Consider the following 22,077-nt stretch of genomic DNA (forward strand, 5'->3'; position numbering starts at 1 on the left):
AAGAATATAGTTACTGCCCTACAGAAATTATAATTTTCCTAGTCTGGCATCCCATTCCTGGCAGTGATCTACAGCAGATGCTCCAGCAGAAGACAAAAACATTACCAACCAAATGGCAATGAAATTCCATGCGGGAATGTCCTCGTCCCCATGAGACACTTCTTCCACAGCAGGCTCGGGCAGTGGGAGGGGTATGGATGCTATATAGTCTGCTCTTCTGTGGTAGGAGCGAGAACATCTTTCTACAGCTGCATAGCAAGACATTCTAGGTATATTGGTACGTACACCTGATTTTAATGCTCCTTGCCTAGTTAGATGGCGACCTGCCTGATTTGAACGTGTTTGCACGGGTTGATTGCATCACTTCTGATAGCACCAAGAAATTTAAGATATCACCAATGTTTTAATGTTACTGCTTGGATCTCTGGGGTTACTTTGTGTGAAAGCTGCATTAGTGTTTTGTTCAGAGGGAGCAGGAGCTGAAGGAGACGCATATTCCACAAGTGCCACTTCTATACCACACGTGCGAGGACACGGCTAAAGGTACCTGACAGCCATGGCTGTGGAAACTGCAGACTCCGTGACACGGTAAAGATCTTCCAGTTCAGATCTGCTCAAGCCACGCACAGCCTCTCTGCTAATCTCGTGCACAAACGGGGTTTTAAAAACTCTCCAGTGTCCTGGGCAGTTCTGCATCGTTATGGTTAATGGTTATTCATGACCTACAGCCGCTGCCCGACTGGTTGAGGCTAAGGGCTCTCTGCAGCGCTCCTCTGAAATGCACAGCCATGTGTTTATTTGGAAATCTTCCTGCTCTGTCTCAATAGCTATTTGTCATGTTCCTTAATGCCACAGCTGTTTGGTTACGCCAGGTCATCTGCTTTTATTAGTCCTGTTCCCACCACCCACTGAAACTCACACCAGCCAGGAGCAGATTATTATCCGTGTCCCAAAATAGCACTTCTCTCCTCTCCCTCTTCCAGTGATCCTGGAAACTTCAGTGGTTTTCTTTTTTTCTGATTTCCAATCCTGCTGCCTACCTGCTGCCCCATGAAGGCTGGAGTAGCCGCCCTCACGGCCGGGGTCCTCGGTGGCACCGGCGTGTTGCTCTTTCTCATCGCTTTCGGGACGGATTACTGGCTTCTAGCTATGGAGACCTGCGGCGTCTTCGAGAGTGGGAATAGCACTCTGCGGACCGGGGAGGTAAACTCTGACATCTCGTCTTACTTCGGAAGAATCGTCTAATTTAAATAATTTAAAATTTGAATCATTGAAAGTGGCCTGCTAATGTAAAATGTCAGCCTGAGCTAACTTTAAAATCCAAGCCAGCTTTTCCATAGTATCTAGCATTTTGACTGGAGTAAAGTGCGTCTAGGAAACATTAAGACAGCATCTCTGTAATCTGGCAGATATGAACATTAGGGAATGAAAAGCAAAAATGTAAGAGCTTTACTTGTTGACAGCATTTGCCTCTAAAGACAAAAGATATATCCTGATATTTGCCATTAAAAGATTTCTCCCTCTGTAGTTTCTTCATTTAAAAATAGTTCGTATGTGTAGGACTTGGCAATCTTTTACATCTGAAGTGATATGACTACGGCACAGACAGAAAACAAAAGCGAACATCGATGTAGAACAGAGTAGACAAGAGTGCCTGCCCATCTAACAAGAAAAGGCCTATATATTTTAAAATTAAGACTTTTATAGGATTTTAGTTAGCTGGAAATGTAATTTTCAAAGGACAATTTGGTATTTTAGTGCTAACTGCTGGTATCACTTGTTTATAGATTCTTTCGAAAGTTTGATTTTAGCTGCACTTGCTATTGTCTAACTCTTCAATGAGCTAACAACCAGATCAGTTCCTTGAGCCACCCACTCTTCAAAAATGTTTTTGTGCCGATCAATGTGTGGTTTCAATTACAAAATGACAGGAAGATCCTTGTTGTGTGCAGACTTTTTGTTACTTTAAAGTTCAATCCAATTAGGTTTGATTTTTTTCTGGTGTGGTGAGTCACACTGGGTAAGCATCATGATGCCAGCAAGAAATATTTTCTTTCATTTCAGAATCCCATAATCAAATGTAGGACACTGTTCGCTTGAGTCATGTTTCCAAATGACATTCTCTGTTGAAAAGAAAAAATTATGATAGAAAAACTGCTTGGCAGAAGACACTGCCTTTACTGTTTAAAGCAGCGCAGTAAAGCTCCGGAGATGGCAGAGAGTCACGGACAGAGGACTGCCGCTCGTTTTTTGTGCGCTTGGGAAATGGCAATGTTAATTGTTTCAGATTTTCGTTTTTGCTGTTGTCTTTTAAAGTGGAGAGACTAGATGTTGCACTGCACAACATGAATAAGCATCTCAAACATTTAAGATACACTCTTGGCCAAATGCTAGTGTGCCTGTCACTAAGGCAGAGCGACTTCAAAAGCACCAGGCAGAAATAGGAACTGCTCTTACTCTTTCCTCTAAGCTATTTTATTTCTATTTCAGACACTGTTTCTATTATTTCTATTTCAGTTACCGGTTGTGTACAATGGGCTGTGTTTTTACCTTCTCTGCCCTTTCTTAAACTGGCAAATCCTGTCCCTTACAGATAAGGATGGTCTTGAGTATCTGCCAAGCAGCGATTAAATGTGCCGTAGATGCACTAAGTCAGCAGCCATCCGGCTGATGAAGTTTGAGGGCTGCCTGTTACCACTGTCATAGTTAGTATTTTACCCTGAAAGTAAAAGGAGAATCAGGCCAGAGTTCTGGAAAGCGGTCATAACCTGATGCATAAAAACTTTGAGGCAAGGGAAATATCCTTTAGCACCTCCCCGTTGGGACCCATCTCCTTTCTCTAGTTCACAGGACTGTACGGAGTTTCTCCGTCCTCCACAAAACGTAATTTTGTAGCAGTCACGTTTCCTTTACCAAACTGTATGTGCTAAAGATAAAATTGATTTTGGCTATAGTTTTAATAAGTTTTTTGGTAAATAGTCCATGACTCAGCTTTGCAATATCCTCCCTTCTGGAGAGACCTAAACCTTGTGCTGGCAGGTCTGGTCTGGGGGTTGAAACAGACTCACAAAAAAGGAAAAATTGCCAACATCCCTATCACCATCTATGAGAAGACTGGTGTGGGCAGAATAATGTGTGTCTTGGGTAAGTTTAGCATAACTTCTACCAGGCTCAATAGATAGAAAGGAGGAAACCTTTGGGCTGGTGATTGGAAGAGGCTTACTGGGAGCATTAGAGTTGGGCTGTCTTCTGGGGTTAAGCCAGACCTTACATGGGTCCTGCAGACCAGCAAAGACATCTGAACTGTTGCATTGGGTCATACCTAAAATTGCTTACCTGGTAATCAGCCTGCTTCTTACTGGTTACAACAGCATCAACATTTACTGAAGGAAACTGTTTAAGAAGTAGAATATACCCAGAATGCTCTGCTCCCGGACATACCCATCCAGCTCTAGCAACCAGTGGTTTAAAGATATTAGAAAAAGAAGAAACTGTTCTGTGAAGGTCTGCAGGGCAATTTGTTATCAGCACTTTTTGTAGCTGTGATACGGCAGAAAGCCAAGGACAGCAGCTGCCTCTGTGTTCCCCAACCCCTCCAAAACCAACTCGAACGACAACAAATGAAAACCCCAACAAAAAATGAAAGCAACAACTGTCTAAGCAAACAATACACGCTTTCCACCATGGTCATCCCTGTATCAGCTTGGGCTTTCATTCCTCCGCAGGCTGAAATGCCGACAGAGGTCAGGAAGGAGATCCTCACTTTCCACCATGAGGGCTTCTTCTGGAGGTGCTGGTTCTTTGGCGAGGGCCACCGAGAGACCATCTGGACCTTCTGGTACAGTGAGTACGATGCCACCACACCATATCCACAGCACTGACTCACGATTGAATTGCAAACAAGCACAAGAAGGGCTCTCAGAGATGGAGACAGTTGTCTTTATTTTTTTTTTTCATTCTCATTGTCTCTCAGTCAAAAGCAAATTTGGCTTCTGTGCTGTTTTGTTTTGACTTGGATTTTGCTCTCAGAGGGTTGTTGACAGAAATGTAGGAACCACTTCATGCCATTTATCACCTACAAAGTCTAATGGAGTGGTGGCTTCCACCAGCAAGGACAACTCTCCTCCCCATACCTCTTGATGTTTGTGGTCAGCTAAGGTCTGCTAAATTTGAGCCCATGCCTTTCCTGGCCATTAGCATCACTCTTCTTTCACTGTCTTAAGCCATCAGGGTGCTGAGCATTCCCACCTCCCACTGATTTCAGAGTGGCAAAGGCTGGACACGCATGCCTGTGGTCTCACTGGGTGCTCAGGACCTCTAGCAGTGGGCAGTGGTGGACCCTGGAGAGCCATAACTATGTGTGTTTATGCTCTTAAGCACACCAGGCCTTTATTTTAAGATCTTGCCTGGTTTGCTTTTTAAGGTCATTGAAATTGCACGTGTGAATAAACAGAGATGGATGCAAAATAATTTTTTTTCTGAAAGCTCATTCACTCTTCAGAAAAAAATTGAAGGAGAAAGTGAAACCTGTTCTGAGACACCAGTTGGTGCTGACTGGTGGCTCACGTGCGGTGAAGTGTGGGGTCTTGGCCCAGTGAACCAGGTGCTCCCACCAGAAAGAGCAAAGGAGTGAAACCATCCCACAACACGCCCGACACCAGCCCTGCCGGTGGCCGAGACAGCAACCAGCTCTCCTACATTAATGCACAGTGGGTAATTAGAGGACAGCCTTTCCCTGGGATACCACAGCCCTAGAGAAGCACCGGGGGTAAAAAAAAAAAAAAAAAAAAAAAAAAAAAAATTAAAATAAGTTTTGCAAAGGTTTTAAACACTGCAAAAGCCCTGACCCTGTGCTCGCTGGTGCTTCGGTCTGCTCAAGGATGCTGATGTGCCTGTGGAGAGGTGTGATCGCCTCATAGGGCATTTAGCTGCAAATAATGCAGGTTCCCACCATAAATTTACTCCGCAGTGATTAAAATTTCAGATGGCTTTGCTGTCCTCCAGCACCTGACCTGTGTTTCCTGTAAAGTCTTGCAGGAACGGTTACTGCTACCATTCAACTGAACAATGTGAGATTTTTCACACAGGAATTTTTTGATAAAAAAGGACAGGCTTGAGAGAGGGAGTTTGCTATCTAATTACATTATATGGAAATACATGATATAATACAATGTTACCTGAAGTAAAATAACTCTTTCAGATAACTGGCAAATTTGTATTACTTCTTTAGGTATTTATTATAATAGGATTGATCATGGCAAATTAATTTGCTGCTCTCATGGATGTAATAATTAATTCAATAGGTATTCCATAGTCAATTTAGCATGAACTAATGTCCACCTATTATAAAGTGGTCCTTTGAGCTGGGGAACATATTTAAATAAGTGGCCAACCATTAATTAATTCATTTAACATTCATTCTATTACCGTTAATCACGATAAGCCTCAGTGGTATTAATATTGATGGGGCACTTCCATTCTAATTGTGCTTTCCCTTCTCACAAACTGGCGGTCTTGTAAGGTAGCTTGTCTGGTACCCAAATATCTTTGCCCCTTCCAGGCGGTCTGACACATTTTCTGGAGGAAAGCAGCAATGGGAATATTTACACCGATTTCAGTTGCTCCATCTTTCCTGATTTATGTTCACCTCAGACTCAGGTTATGAAAAGAAGATGTACAGGTAGCAGTCTCAGATCCCGTTATATCTCCCCTCCTTCACCATTCTTTTTCTTTTACTTTTTTCTTTCTAACCAGGATTTACTATCCTTCTTTACTCCCAGCCTTCTGATTTCAGTGAGGGTTTGTAGCTTTTGCAGCTTTTGCAGAATAGTACCTTGCCATCTGAATACCGTAACTGTGATTTTGCAAAAAATAGAAGCAAACAGGGATTCTTTTGTTGTTCTCTTTCAGCCAGCCAAGCCCACCCCAAGTTCTGCATGCACGGCTACCTCTTTCCCATGCCCATCGCTCTTGGACCTTTCCCCCATCCTTCCTACGACACAACCGCAGGTGGGTTTCTTCCCTCCTCCCCCAGCAGCTCCTCTCCCCAGCGGTCGGGCAGAGATTTATGATGTGTGTCGGTGCTGCGGTTCTCCCGTTGTAAATGCACGTGGCCAAGCACGACCAAGACTTTTGGAAAGCTCCTTTACAAAATGGCCTTGCTTAGTTGGCTGCCCCAAGCTGTGAGCACACGGAGATGTTCTCCCACGTCTTCTCTCCTCCAGAGCCAGCCATGAGCTGTGCACCCTCCCGCTGGGTGCTCAGCACCTATTCCTATGAGCAAGGGAGGATGCTAAATCCACTCTCTCCCACCTCCTCGCTCGCTGGGAGGAGTTGGAGGCAAAGGGCTTCAGCCCCATGGCCAAATCCAGACCCTGCGGGCAAGCAAGTAAAAATAATTTCTCCTGGGCTGTAGGCTTGTGGCAGCTCAGTGCTGACTCGTTCCCAGAGTCTGGCTTCCTGGGAGAGCTCTGGTGTTGATTTGTTGCAAGACAAAATAAACAAGCACTGGAAAATCAGTTAAAGACCAAATTGTTAGAAGATCCACGTAAGTGACTGGCTTATTTTTAATACACGGAATACGACACAGTTGGAGAGCTCTCCTTTCAACTGGTTCCCTTTTTATTTATGTTTCTCTGTATTTTCAGAGTTCTTTAATGAATCAGCTGCTGTTAGGAATTTTAATTTGCTAAATTGGTGGCAGCAGCTAGAATTAATTCAATGATCTTTTTTGAAATGAATTGATTTCTTTAAATAGTGTGCATCACTCTGCCTTGCCTCCGGGGATCCGGGGCAGGCATACTGCACAAACAAACATCTTGACCTTTTCCTTAGCCTTTAGCAGTACCTTTTTTATTTTTATTTTTTTTTTAATGAGAAATTAATTAAAAAAAAAAATTGTCAGTAGGAGCATGTGAGGGAGAGCAGCTAGTTTCTTTTGCTCTGCTGTGCAGGATTCCTGCCTCAGGGAACATGCTGTAGTGTAAAATGGATACGAGGGACCTGTCAACGGTAGAAGGAGGAGCCCGTTGCAGGCTGCGTGCAGCAAGCACACGGGTTAAGCGGTGGGATTTTTTTCTGCTTAGGAGAGACAGGCGTGACGTCTAGTTTCTGAATGATCTTGCTGATAAACACGCTATTTTTTCCGTACTAAATAAAGGGCGCTGGAGGCATCTGTCCCTGCCTGTCAGCCCTTGCTATGAAACCCTCTTCAGCTGCCTCTCAGAAATGCCCCTTGGGATGGATCCCGGGAAGGTGGGGATGGATCCCGGGAAAGTGTCAGTGAGGGGCTCGGTGCAGGGGCTGCACCCTGGGGTGCCGCGGGGCTCTGCCTGGAGGGTCCTGGCACCCACCCCGCTATGATCCCCGGGGAGGTGAAGATGTCTCAGCACCCACATTTAGGGCAGTGGGAGCATCAGGCTCCTCTGCTGCACCAACCCCGCGTTTGGACATCTGCAGAGAGCAGACGCTTCTGTCGTTAATGCTCGTTTTATTTCAAACCAGTCCATCTTCATATGCAAATGATGACAAAACAGGAGGCTGTCCAAGAAGAGGGGTCCTCCAGCTATTACTTGCTCCAGAGATAATTCTGCCTTATCTGCATCCTCTTAGGCTCCCTGAGAGAAACGGGTGATGGGAGGTTAAACATGAAAATGAATTCTGTGGTTTTGGAGAGTTCAAGATACTTATCTCTCCCTAAGTGGCTCTCCTGACAAAATGGTTTCAAATGAGTAAAACGCATCTTTTCTGTATCATTTTTCTTTCAAGTGTGAATCATTTCAGCGTTACCCACTTGCTCATGCTCGGCTTAAATCTCTCTAACTAGCGCTTCAGAAAAACAACAGGCAGAGTGAGATGCAGTGGCCCGAGGGGATCAGATAAATCAGGGGAACGGGAAGCCGGGTATCAGAGGGTCTCTGCCTGAAGACCACCACCTTTGGCCAAGGTTTATGGCCGTGACTGGAGGAGACTTGGCTACTGGGAGACTGAAATTAGTGGGCTACGTCCCATCCCCTGCGACGCGATGGATGCAAACTTGCTCGGCTCTGGCTGGCGTGGTTGCATGAAGTCACAGCAAACCCCCCAAATTCAGAGGATGAGGAGGCAGCTGTTCTCTTACTTGGAGTCAAGCAAGGCCATTAATGGGGGAAACTGTGAGCTCCCGTTTTCCCTGCAGTCCTGCTAACAAAACCCGTCTTTATTTTAAACCGGGAACCTGGCACCTTCCGTAAGCGTTAATTAAAATGGAACAAAGATCTCTCCTAATGTTGCAATTTTCTTCCCTTTCTTGCCAAGCTCTTCCATCCCCCCCAGGCACCGCTAAGCACGGTGTCCTTTACTCTCCCCCCCCCTTTTGTGGCGTGCTTCCCTGGCAAACCCTTCCAACCCCTTGTCCTCGTTCCAATCCCATTATGTAGGGCATGACATTCAACCTGAACTTGCACCAGTTCCAGGCACATCGCACCCATGCCGCGGCAGGGCGTTAGCAAAGCACGAGCTCCAGCTCTGCCTAGCGCAAGCAGCCTTACAGGTTATTGCTTTTACTATTGCTGGGAGTTAAGCCTGCGCTGAAGAAAACCCCTTTTCCTCTCCTTTCCCCTGACTTTGCTCTTTTTTTTGGCCGCGCAGTGTACAGAGGATTCTGGACGGCATTCATCCTGCTGGCCGTCGCCGCCGGGCTGGTGGGGGGGCTGCTGCTGGTGTGCGGCGTGCCCTTCGTCAGCCCCCGATCCTACAAAGTCGGAGGCGGATTCCTCCTCGCCTCGGGTAAGCGGCGGTAACGGGATACGGCCGGGGCAGGAATGGGATACGGCCGTGCTCTGCTTCGTGCGTGCAGGGGAAGGGGAGGCAACCAGGGATGAGGCACCGGGGGGAGATGGGGGCTCTGGTGGGAGCTGCGCTGGCTTGGGGTAAATGATTTCCCTCTTCCCCCACTGGAAGGAAACCTCTGTGCTCAGTCAAGCTTTAGCAAGACAGTCCTTAGTCCTAGAGAGGCTGGCATTTGGGAAAAATACTTTTTTTTGTTGTTCTACTTTTCTACGCAACCCAGGGGAACAGAGCCCTTTAGTAAAGTCCGTAGCCGCGTTAACCCTGGGCAGCGATCAGCCACGCTCCGTTCCCCTACGTCAGTCTTTGCGTTTGGGCCTCTCCTGTCTCTGCTGTTAACATCTGGTAGAGCTGGAAACCCACTGAGCAATGAAAGGCATACCCAGCCATTCAAAATGGGAGGGCTGGCTTAATAAAATCTGAAAAGATAAAGCGGTGGCACAGCAGGAAAATGAATTAAAAATAGGCATTTATTCATTATTCCTACTGCCATTACAAATGATTCCACTGAATTATCACTTGGGCTTTTTCCTTTTCTGCATTTGAGAAGGAATAACTGGCTTAACTAGTAGAAATACTTGATTTATAACAGTGACTCGAACTCAGAAAAAAGCTTTTTTGCGACTCAAGCAGCTAAAGGCTGGAGCTCAGCTGAGCCATGCCAAGTGAAGGACTTCATTATGAAGTCAGGACTTTCTCTGAAAAACCACTGCTTAACTATGGATCCTGCACCAGGTCCTGCTTCCTCATACATGGCATGAATCAAACACGAGCCAGGGTCTTTGCTCCCAGTTTGGGCTCTGAATGTGTCCAGTTTTAGGGGGGCTGAAAACATTTATGAAAATATTTTAGAAGAAAGGTCCCAACATTGACCTTGGAGGAACTCCACCTAAACTACTTCCAATCTCACTGTGCCTGCTATCATTACCTTTTATTCTTACCCCCCCCTTATTTAGCTTCCTATCCATTTTACAGCTCCTTTCCCAATTTCTGTCTCCTCCAGATGTAGTAATAATTAACCACGTGACACCAGCTGAGCTGCTTGTTAAAATGAAGCTAGATGACATCTATCTATTTGTCTAAAAAAGTCTGGAAGCCACTAAATCAACTTGGCCCTACCTGCCTCTGCTAATTCGCTTGGCATTTTGTCCAATTTTCCGTTTGTCTTCAGGTCTTCAGTTATTGAAGTGAGGGCGGCAAGCCTGTCGGTATCTGCTTTTCTGTGTCTTAAGTAGTGTAATAGATGTTTAATATTTCTAAGGGCAAATTTCATGTGGTTTTACACACATGATTTTCATTTGGGAATGCAAGACCGCTTGCTATCAGACCTCCATCAGGTACCAATGCCTTCTACTGAGTAGTGTCGGCCACTTGGCATGCGTGTGCATTGAAGTCATCTCTTCTTGTGAGACCAGTGCCGAATATTTGAATCCTCTTAGATGTGACACTCTGGCTACCTCAGTTAAAGCCCTTTCTCTTCAAAACACTCAACTTTCAGCCCAAATGGAAAACCTGAGATCAGTCACCTTGTGATGCTGGCCAGATAAGTAAAATATCACACAGAAAAGGATGTCGAGTAATATTGAATCACCGTATTCATTTTTTTTTTCATTGTTTTTGCACTTTATTTGACTACTTCTTGATTAAAAAGCTGGGGCATAGAATGTGACACTTTTTAGAAGAGCTGATTATGCATCACCTAAACCTCTTGGCATTAGACAAAGATGCTGCTATTTAAATTGAAGTTTGTATTAATGCAGTTTCAATCTGAACAGCAATCATTGTTATTAACTGTCATTAGGAGGAACGAGTTCAGCTGGAAGAGACTTCCTGCCATATTTTCAACCTAACTGATAGCTAGGAGAATGCAATAGTATTTCAGCATTTTCAGCAAAGTTTGCTTAGAGTTTCAGCTAATCCTTTTTTTTGGGGGTATCCTGAGCTCAGACCCCTGGATCCTGCTTGACACTGGCTTCCTGATGGATTTGGGTTGCATCCTACCACGGTTATTTTCTCGCTATCACTTCTAAAAATATTCTGCATAATTGCACTAAGCAGTAGGAACAATAGATTTAACACAGCTTCAACTCCCTCGCCGTCCCTTTCCTTCAGATAGTGGGATGTGGAGGGACGACACAGGAGAAAGCGCGTCTTGTCTTCTAATCATGGCCTGAGGGTCAGTGTTAATTAACCTCCCTTGCAGAAATGATCTCTCCTTGAGGAAGTGCGAAAACACTGGCAATTTGTAGAGCGGGAACGTGGTCTGGCAGTCAGATGGGGAGACGGGGCACCACGGCTGCAAGATGCCCCGGCCTCCCAGGGCATCCTTTATATCCAACTTTATTCTGTCCATAAACTCCCTCTGCCCCTTTCGGTAGCAGCCCGCGCTGAGGTCCTGAATCACACAGAGCCGTGGTTAATCATTGCAAAATGATGCAACATTTGCCACTGAAAGGCTCTAAAGGTATTATCGGTGTAAATCCACACCCAAGCGCGTTTATGGATAACCAGCCTGACGCAATCTTGAGGAGTTACCTGTGCCCCTCTGTCGCCGGGGGGAATTCAGCGCCTAAGGGTGAAGATTGTTATCGCTCGATTAGATCCCTTTGGGTTTCCTCTCCAAGATGCCTTTTATTTACTGTACTTCCAAGAGAACAAACCTGACTGCCAGCTACCATAACAAATGTAGTGCTCGGTGGGTGGCATTTCTGAGAGCCCTCTCAAAGGACCGGAGCCATCCCCCTTGATTTCGTCTGCTGGGCAACTCGAGAAATACAGCCCGAGCCCATCTGACATTTGCTGCTGCTTGCATTTGCACATCTACTGCCCCAGCTGAGCAGTTATCCTCACCAGCCTGCTCCCAAACCCCCCAAATTGCATGAGCAAATAGCCAGCGTGCTTTCGTTCGAACATTTGCCATCTCAGACTTAGCTCCAGTGCTTGCGAGGGGGAGGCAGATACTGCCTGGTGACTAATTGTCCCTTTGTTTCAACAGTCAGATGACAATATGATTAATTATCACTACAATGTCACGGAGAGGGCTGGGTGAATGCTGCACTGCAGCTTCTGGAAACTGAATTGCTGGGACAACCTTGCTTGTGCTCCTTGGTTTTCTGTACTTGTGCTCCTTGGTTTTCTGTACTTGTGCTCCTTGGTTTTCTGTACTTGTGCTCCTCGGTTTTCCGTCTTTCCTTTGGGCATTTTACAGACCAAGCTTAGAAGTGAGCACATGCTTCATCCAGACACTAGGGCAATTACTGAGCTTGCTGTGCTGCCCTAATACATTTGGACCAGCCTCATAGCTGTAGGCTTAAGGGAAAAAAGCGACCTGAGCTCTACCTGGTGCCTTGCTCAGGGGTGAGGAGGCTGCTCTGGAAGGAACACACAGGCAAAGCGTGAGCGTATGGTGAGTTTTCAAAGCAAGTCATAAGGATGGGTGTCCCAGGTAATGTTAAGCAACCTAAAGAGGAGCTTGTTATCAGCTCACCTTACACTGGAAAGCACAGATACATGATGAAGTATACATGATGAAGAAGTGTACAGGCTACACTTCTTCCAGGCGCTGTGGTCCCGGTGCTGTTTCTCCGGCATCCCCACTTGTGTGGCACGCACGGGTGTGCTCACACTGTCCTGCAGCCGCAGGATCCCTATGGCCGTGGGCCATTTCCAGCCGGCAAAGGCAGCACAAAGCTTCTCCTGTGTGTTCAGAGCCATGTCGTGGTCCTGGGAGAGGAGCACAGCGTGTGCTCAGACCAACCTGGTCTTCAGTGTGAGCTGACTGTGTTAAAAAAGAGGCAGCTTTGCCAGTCCTATGAGTTAAAGTGCTGAATTTTGTGCTCAGATTCCTCTTCCCAAATCAAGCATCTCCATTTTGGCAATCTCAGACTCCTCGCATGCAGTAATGGCTGACGGTTATGGGAGGGCAGCTGAAGGTCACCCCTCCCTTTCCTCATTATTAACATCCTTAAGAGGCAACTAGTGAGAAAGGTGAACGAGTCAAAGTTCATTAGTCTCGTAATTAGCAGATTACACAAAAGTTCAGTAGCTTCCACAGAATAAGAGTTAAAGATTGAGTTCACTCACCTGTCCCCACAATTAGCAGCTGTAAAGGTGTCACAAGGATATAAAGTGAGAGAAAGAAAAAGAATTTACTCACAAGGAAGGTGCAGCCCTCCTGGGAGGGGGAGATGGAGTGCCAGGGTTCATCGTCCTGCAGTTAGCAGCATACGAAGGAGAAAGATTTAATACCCCACTTCAATTTTCTTGCAATTAGCCCCTCCCCAGAAGATGCCGTTGACCTCATCAGCATTGAGATGGAGTTTTGCAGTTAATTTTTTCCATACCATCCTAATGAACAGAGGCAAAGAGGAAAGGGAGAGAAAGGAGGAGATCGCTTGGCTAATTTTCCAGTGGTAGAAACCACAGGGATCTTGAGAAGAGCATGGGGATGGTCTGGTTTGATGAGATCTTCACTTACACTTACCCAAACTCAACACACGTCCTGTGTCTCAAGTGCATGTGCCAACACCAGGCTCATTTCTTGGGCAGAAAACTAAATTTTTTTTCAGTTTTTCATTTTGCTGCTCAAGGCAGGAATAAATCTGTCTCTGTACATAAAAAGCCATTTGGGGCTGGCAGGAAACAAAGATGTCTTTCGACTGTGGCTAACACTAAAAGCCCCAAAAAGGAGGTCGTAAAGTGAGACCTGTTCAAAAGATGAAAAATCCAAAAGAAATTAACATTTTAAAACAAAAATGCAAAACATTTACTTTGGTAATATGGGAGTGAAAGATCCTGATATTCTCATTATGAAAAGTCTACTAATGTCTAAAAGCATGACAAATTTTAGGTAGTTTCATGAATACTTGTGATGCTCGTTCCAAGTAAGCATTTTTTTGCTGAACAGTTTTCAGTGAGCTGCCCTTCCTGCGCTGCCACCGTCCTTCTTTGGCTGCACCTGCCCTTTTGATTTTCTTTTCTCGCTGAGGAGATGGTGTAAATCCCAGGGACTCCTCACCACTCAGCTGTAATTATTCCAGGGAAGAAGGCTGCTTACTTTACATTTTCTTGTCATTTTCCCAGAGTGTGAAAATGTTCTTAATTTAGATGCTGTGGCCGTGCCATCACCTCCAGTACCTGTTTAATAAATCCTTCCATACCGAGACCTGGCGCTTCTCCCGGGGCGAGGGGAAGGACCGTTTCCCCACCCTTAGCTCCCGGCCAGCTCGGGGACGGTGCCACCCGCTCACGGGGCTTCCCCGCACCCTCCTCAGTAAGAACTGGTAGGTTTTAATCTGATTTCTTCACTAAATGAGCCTTAGGCCATCTAAATTGTCCTGGGACAATTCAATGCAAAACCCTTGGTTATTTAAAGAAAAGTAGAAGAATTCAAAAGTACACTAACGTACCCGTGTCCTCTGTCCCGCCGGGGCTACATTTTTTTATTTGCATCTCTTACGGTAGGTATTATAAGTTAATGAGATAGAAATTGATCTTTAAAAGAGCACTTTTCAAGGTTCAGTTGCTATCTAATTAATTTAATTTTAAATTACATCAGTAATAAAGACTTAATTGCCTTCTTATCAATATATTGTATTTTGTAAAGGACATGTGACTATTTAAACATGCAATCGTTTTCTTATAGTAGAATAATTGGTATTTTAAGCATACAACTATCATATTAAGTGTAAAATATTTATTTGTGCACTTAATTTCAAGTGGTATCAAAATCTGAATGAACATGCAAATGTTACAACAGCTGCTGTTTAACTCCTAGCCTGCCTCTCCAGCAAACAGAAGAACTTTCCGATGTAAGGGAGAACAGTTTGAAATAACAGCACGTGGTGATGTAAAGTCTATTCATATGGGTACACCAATTTTTGGTTATTAAGAAAAATTCAATTTGCAGTCTTAGGGTATAGGAGGCAGTTTAATAGACATGACAGCTTAGGATGGGTACCTTCAACTTCTATATAACACATAGCGAAGACTTTGAACCCTCTATACCTTCACATAAGTCTCATTTTTGGCTACAAGATGTGAAGCGGAGGTTTGTAGCAGCAGATGTGCTTATATCCATGATGAGCTGAAACACAGTTAAAAACTGACTTGTTTTCTCTGACCGAGGTTTCAGTAACCACCATTGCTAAGCAGATATATCAATGTCAAGCTTTACCCGCTTCCATGGGAGCTGGATTTTGTAGTGTATAAGCTGCCAGGAAGAATAATTAAATATAGTACAAACTACCTTTGATTTAAAAATTGCAAGGGGATAAATTAAATCCAGCAGAAGGCACAACACATCCACAGAACTGTGTGGTAACTTGTCAACTAAATTAATAGCGAACTCTTCACTTCTACTATAAAAATATTATAATCCGTGATGTATTTCTTTCATATATGTGTGTGTATGTGCATACATCTATATGCTATACAGCACCATTTAAAAATAGCAAGCTTCTAGCTGTGAAGTAGCAAGATCAGATATTACTGAAGTGCTTTCAGATCTGTCATCGCACCGCCACTATTTAATTTTAATACATGTTGACTTGAAAATGCACTGTATATATCCTTTAATGTGACGCAGTAAATAATATTGGGGCCACACTAGTTTTTTGTCAACTGCTTCAGAAGGGGGGGAGGGCTAGACCTCCAGCCTCTGACCACCACCGCTTAGTGAATTATGGGGAAAGGAGGTTCCTATTACGGCACCGAAACCCCCAAACCCGCCAGGGGCTGCGCCAGGTCCGGGAGGTGTCTGTTCGCCACATGCTCTTCAGATGTGACCGAGCTCTTCCCGCAAACGCTGACCTTCGATGGGTACGCATCTGGAAATAGGAGATGGGAAAATCCCACGGGAGATCTGCTATTGGGGTCGCAGGCATCCTGTGAGGCTCGGAGGAGAGCGGACCCTCTCTAAGCGAGACGCTGACCTTGCACTTGCTGCTCAGGCTTGAGCGTGGCCTCAGCCCTCCTCCCGTCTGGCTCCGGGGGAGCGCAAAGGGGGTCTCATTTGCCAATAAAAAGTCTTTCTAGCCTCGTGGTATAAGCTGTTTACTAGTCTTTTTATTATTCTGTTATTTAGTAGCCCAGCTGAGATTACCATCTCATGGCTGCATGCCTTTTCCACTCTATTATGTGTTATTTCTCTGCAAAATAGGATCATCTATAATCCTTGCCATGTGTTTTAATACTCGGTTGCAGAACTCAGTTTAAGGAAGGGTAACACAAGACGTGAAGGGGAACTGCCACAAGCTGCAGCAGCCTCTCGGCGTCTGCATGGGCTCTGCTTGTGCAGATTTTGATGCTGGCTAACGCTTACCATCAGCAGGACTGATCCCTGTATCTTTGCATTTCTGGTGGAAATTGGATCTGACGCTACTTGGAAGGGTAGATAGAAAAAAAGTAAAAAGTACGTCGTAGTCTTCCCTTCTCGCTCATCTCAGACAAATTAAAAATAAAAAAGGCAAACCAACCTCATGCCGATCCCTGCTGTGAACATCAGCCGTGGTCGTGATGGCTTCTCCGTGGCCAGCTGTAGGAGAGCCCTGGGTAGTGCCGGCGGTCGCAGCACGAGGTGTCAGCGTGGCTGGGCAGGAGCTGGTCGCGGTGGTGGGGGTCTCTCCCACGGCAAGTGGGCTTGGCTTTCAGGGGAACCTGCAATGTCATGAATAATAATTCTGCAACGCTAAGCTTTGATGCAAAGGACCGGCAAGAATAAATGGAAATCTGTTGCGATCTTTTCTTGGCAAGCTGATGGGACATGTTTCGTGTGCGGAGAATAACTCATCTTTGTCTCTCTTTCCAGGAGGCTTATTTCTCCTGCTCATATTTCTCTTCGTGATCTGGAAGGAGTTTGCCGCTGATTTTCAGAAGTACATCCTTCTGGAGAGAAGCGAGAAGTGCCTGGACGACGTACCCGTCCATGTGCATTACGGGTGGTCGTTCATGTTCGCCGCAGCGGGGGTGCCCCTTGTTTTACTTTCTGGACTCCTCTTCTACCTGATCGGCAGAGACATCATGAAGTCCCTGGAGTAAGACAAATTTGGAGAAGGCCTTTGAGAAAATTGGTGATGCTCCTTGTAATGAAACATACACAAGTTTTGAGGACTAGATCATTTTTGTAGCTATAATTGTCAGCATAGGTGCATGATTACACTCACTCTTACATGGAGGCAGGGATGGAGAAATGAGCATCCAACCTCTGTCAGTCCAAACCCAGCCCCAGCTGAACATCCAGCTTCAGCATTTCCACACTTTGGAGAAATTTAGACGCGTCTATGGGTTTTGCATCAGTTTTCTCTGCAGCCCAAGGAAGAGCCTTCGCTGTGAAAAGCAGCTCCCCCGGCTGTCAGCAGAGCCCCGCATCCATATTCAGCAGAGCTGGAGTTTTACGGCGTTCCCAGCATCCTTGTTTCTTGTAAAAGGTAATCGAATCTGGCTGTGATGGTGTACGCTATAATGTCTATTTCTGAAAAGCAATTAAGGATGATTTTTTTTTTTTTTAGCTTGCTCTAATTGACGTCAAAGGACAACCACTTTAATGGGATGTCGGGAAACACGAGAAACTTTTTTTTCATTAAAAGCCCTGATTCTGAACATGCAAATGTACCTGGACTTAACCTAACTTTCAATAAGTGAATAAACCAATTTATGTGGCTGAAATTAATTCTGAATTAATTAGTATTTCTTTACAGCACCACATTACTCTGCATTTAATATTTGCCCCGGACGCAGTGTTGTGGGGATTCTCGAGCCAAAAACTAAAAGACGGTCAGAGTTGGGGGACAGGGAGGGGAACAATAGCGCTATTATTTTTTATTTTGTTTGTTACGGTAGACCATGGGACCCTGTTGTATTCTATACACATAGCACACAAAAAGACAAATTATATACCGTTTAGATACTTTTAAATTCTTGCAATTGCTCAGGTGTATGTTGTCTGACAGATTACAGCGGTCCCACTAAGAGTAATGCATGCTAATTTTATACCAAACTATCAAGGCACAGGAGGTGAAGTAATTTATACCGTATATGCGGAGGTTTGTAAAGACACTTGAGAAATGACAAAGATTTGATCTTGTCATGTTTTTTGGGCTGGATATTGATGCTTTGAAGTAGTTTGTTGGGCCCTTGCTTGCTGAAGTCATTTGCATAGATTTTCAATCAAACTTCCTAAAAATGCACAGTTTTCTCATGAATGTCATAGTTTGTGCTAAACTTATATCTTCCAAGCTTTATGTCATGCTATTGACTCAGTGTAGTTAATTAATAATGTAATGTAAATCTCTTCTAGAAAGCAGTGAAGACTGTTGGCAGTATAAAAATGTTTGTTAATGCTCTTCCTAAAATATTATTGAAGTCTGGCATTTCTTTCCTTTTGGAGCAAGTTCTAATTATTCTTTTACAAGATTCATGGCATACATAGAGTGAGAAATTGTAATTCCCACATGTAAAGATTAGTTCTTTCATACGACTAACAGGCTTGGTCTACAGTTCTTAAGCAAAATTCAGACTCTTTTCCCTTAATAGAAATTTTGTTTGAATAGAATTGGTATATACAGGTAAAAATCATGGGTTTTCCCAGTGAACAGATGTTTCATGACATTTACAAATACAAAGATATTTCAGTATTTTATTTGGCCATTCTAAACTGTTTTTTTTTTTCCCCTGCAATATCTCCTTGGGTTATGCCTGTGTCTCATCAGTTCTTCAAGTGATAATTTCTCACTATAAATTCCCTTTGAATAATTTTTGTCATTTAATTATCTATTCAGTGTAGAGATGAACACTTATGGTCACAAAGAATAAAAGTATATAATCCAGGAGCAGAAGAGGTCAAGATTTACAGTCATTTGCCTTTCACTGATCCCATAAAACAATCCAAGCATGCAGAAATGATGATCCCATAAGAGACACCAGGGCAGAAGAATGAGAATGCAGCAAGAAATCCATCAGACTTATTGATATCTGTGAAGCTGAGGATCCCTGAAGTTGTGAATATAGAAGTGAGTTTTATATTATAGAATGAAATATTTATTAACTTTCTCCATCTGTTCTTTAAAAAATTTAGTTTAATGTCATCAAGGCATTTATGGAATACATTTAGCTTAATCATGCATTCATGCCTTAGGGAGTAAACCATCCCTGGAGACTTGCTCATTCTAGATCAACTCTAGAACAAGCAATAGTTTAAAACTCCATCACTCTTTTGAAAAACACATGACTTTTTGAATCATTCTTGAACGGAATTTTTTTTTTTTTTTAAAAATGTCTCTGGTATTGAGCATACTCTCTCCAATAGTCATCTGGTATTGAGCATACTCTGATAGGCACAACAATAAGGATATTGAGAATGAGATTATAGATGAGCATAACTAAAGTAATTAGCTCCTCTATTAAAATGCAGTGTTTGCAGCCAGCACAAGTGGTAACCAAACACATCATTTTGGGTGGACTAAAGAGTCTAATTCCTTTGCTCTCAAGTTTCTTGTGGCAACTATAACTCAAGGAGACAAAATGTTGTGTGAGAATCATCATTTCTGAAGGAGAAATTTCAAAAACCAAACTAATGGACTCAGTGGTAGGGTTTGAAATTGCGGAAACCACGGTCTCTTTCATCTGTTGAATGTGAAGAAGTTTGATGAAAGGATATTATAGAGTAGTGACAAGGACCTAATTCTGATCCAGGTTTTGTTATTATAAATCATGAGTAATTCCAAAGACTGCAATAGACCCTTATAACTGTTAAACATCTGTAAGTCAGATCAGAACCGGGACTAATAAATACATTCAAAAATGCATAATTAAAACAGTGATTTCACATCACTCTGATGAATTTTAGTCAAGGATTTCTTCAAGGATGCTTTTCTCGCATTAGCATTTGACGTTAGTAAGCAATGAATAATTCCATTTTTTCTTTCCAACATCTGGGACACTTCCTGCTTTATTTGCTACTTACTGAACACTCTGCAGGAAATATTAATGAATCTTGGGTGTTAAAATACAGGCCCTGTGGATCATGCTCAGGAGGCAGTGTTACATAGTAGAGGCTATATGTCTTGAGATTAAGAAGCTTAATTTTGGTGAAGTAAGATATTGGGAGACTCGCCAAACCTGTGGGAGATCGGGGATTTGAGGAGGTTACCCAAAAGCCAAGCCCCTGCAGCTCCTTTGTTCAGCTGTTCCTTCATACCAGGGAGACAACAATTAACGAATTAAAAAGTTCTTCCCCTTGGTCAGATCAACTTTTTTACCGGTGATTCAGAAAACTAGCACCCAAGGATGCCCTGAGGCTGGGAAGGTGCCGGATGATGGGCAGCAACCCCAAGCAGATGAGAGACCAGGAGCCCAGCACGCCGTGAGACCATCGCTGCCGTGCCCAGCTGCTTTCTCACACCCCCAGGAGTCTGGAGGTTTTTCTTTTTCTTGGTAAATTATATGGTAAAATTCCATGTTCGGAGAGGTCTGCTGGCTCTTCAGAGCAACCTGCAGAGGAGAGCTGGGCTGAGCACCAGAGGCAGGAGAGCTTCCCAAGGAAGAAAGAAATGTCCTTCTGTATTAGTGTGAAGTGACCTTGGTGGTCCAACTTCTGACCAGGAGGGCCAAAGCACCCTTTGCTATGGAAAACAGGTTAATTGGAACAACCAAAATTCATTCTGGCTAGGTGTATAACAGCCCCTCTGGGATTGTTTGCTTTGACCCAGCAGGACTTACAAAACTTTCCACTTTTTGTCCGGGAAAATTCATCTTCTCTGGAGTGGCAGTGTTTTCACCTTGGTTAGACACACTTCTACTGCCTTGGAGGGCTCGTATAACAGAATGTAGAAGTCTGCAGAATAAGTATTTCTATCTGAGCTGCTTCCTACATCAACTGGGCATCACCGGTGCTTGGGGACCACTCGTCCTTGCAGCCAGCCCATGCAACGCAATGGAAGAGTGACGCGCTCAGACTTTACATCCCTATGGAAGATAACCAAGGAAGATTCCCATGGCCCCTGTCCTGCAGGCTTCCATCAGGCAGCCCAGCCCTCGTCTTGCTGAGTCAGCACCTTCTGAGTGCCTCTCGTCACTCATCCTGAGCGAACGCTGCCTGGGAGAGGGCACAGATGCGGTGCGGCAAATTAAGACACAAACAAAATTAAAATAAATAAGAAAATATAAGCTAGCTCCGTGCTTTGTGCACTGGGCTGTACATTACCGCAGGATTAAGTCATATCAGCCAGAGTACATTTTACAAGAGTGCAGAGCACCTCAATCCTATAATCAATAAGCTGTACATGCTGCAGCACAAAGAGCTCTTATCTGGAATACCACTTTGAATTTAGTGAATTTATTTAATCCCTGATGCCTGCAGAGCATCAGTCCTGTCTTCTGGGTTAATTTATTTATTCCGGTGATCTATTTTTAGTCTTTCAAGTACTTGACATTTGAGAAGCAGAATTTTCTTCCCCACTTCCTAAAAAACATCTGAATTGGAAAAACTTTATTTACAGAAATGTATTTTTTTCCTAATTCATTCCCCACTCTTTCTCTTGGGAGCCAAAGCCCTGTTATCAATACTAATAACCGTACACTGAATAGATTGGGGAAGGCTCCTTTTCACCCTGCTTGGCAAAGCCTAGTTCTAAATCAATGCTGGACATTCAGCAGTCTTCTCTCTTTCTTCTCAACTTTTTTTCCCCCCTATCAATATTCTCCCCTCCTCTTAAAAAAAGAAAAGGTCCCCTATTTTAGAGGTATATCCAAGATGCTGTGCTGCATTTAGTTTGGGAATCATCATGAGTGCGGGTGATGCTCTTACTTTCTGCAGCTTGATATTTCCAGGTATGATCAGATGAACCCTTGGCTGAAGCCAAAAGACCCAGGGTTTAAACAGTATGACTACGTAAATGCTTATTGTTAAAAAAGAAATAACAGACAAAAAAAAAAAATAGTCTACAGCCACTGCTATGACGGTGTAGTAGTGATTATTATCAGAGCTGTAAAGAATGCACTCTAATTAACCCAACCGGTAGGTACTAAACATTTGGTTATGGAAGAGTAAGTTGAAGCTTTATAAGCTTCAGGGTCTGCAAAGAAGAAAAAAGTCTCGTCTGACCTTGGCTGACTAGATTAATGATGGCTTCATAAAAGCTAGAAAAAATAAAAATAAAGTAGCATAAAGGGCAATTGTGTGAAAAACACAGGGTTAATTCTGGTTTTCCCTATCCAGTTTCCAGTATTTCCCTGTGTGGCTTACATTAAAAAAAG

At 43.9% G+C, this 22,077-nt stretch overlaps 1 protein-coding gene across 1 annotated transcript; it reads left to right on the top strand.

Moving 5' to 3' along the window:
• The first annotated feature begins 1,050 nt into the window (after positions 1 to 1,050).
• LOC104834805 (transmembrane protein 182-like) lies at positions 1,051 to 16,863 on the top strand. Its single transcript, XM_010572411.1, has 5 exons — positions 1,051 to 1,203; positions 3,726 to 3,843; positions 5,911 to 6,009; positions 8,629 to 8,766; positions 16,634 to 16,863. The coding sequence occupies exons 1-5, from the start codon at positions 1,051 to 1,053 to the stop codon at positions 16,861 to 16,863; spliced, it is 738 nt and encodes a 245-aa protein (XP_010570713.1).
• The last annotated feature ends 5,214 nt before the right edge of the window (positions 16,864 to 22,077 follow it).

Source organism: Haliaeetus leucocephalus, unplaced genomic scaffold (genome assembly GCF_000737465.1).
Source record: "Haliaeetus leucocephalus isolate CR32 unplaced genomic scaffold, Haliaeetus_leucocephalus-4.0 Scaffold340, whole genome shotgun sequence".
NCBI lineage: Eukaryota > Metazoa > Chordata > Aves > Accipitriformes > Accipitridae > Haliaeetus > Haliaeetus leucocephalus.

Excerpts from the sequence above, each read along its gene's own strand:
- LOC104834805 (XM_010572411.1), top strand. The coding sequence starts at position 1,051 with ATGAAGGCTGGAGTAGCCGCCCTCACGGCCGGGGTCCTCGGTGGCACC. Across the intron at positions 6,010-8,628 it reads TTCCTACGACACAACCGCAG|TGTACAGAGGATTCTGGACG; the intron begins GTGGGTTTCTTC and ends TTGGCCGCGCAG. Across the intron at positions 8,767-16,633 it reads CGGATTCCTCCTCGCCTCGG|GAGGCTTATTTCTCCTGCTC; the intron begins GTAAGCGGCGGT and ends CTCTCTTTCCAG.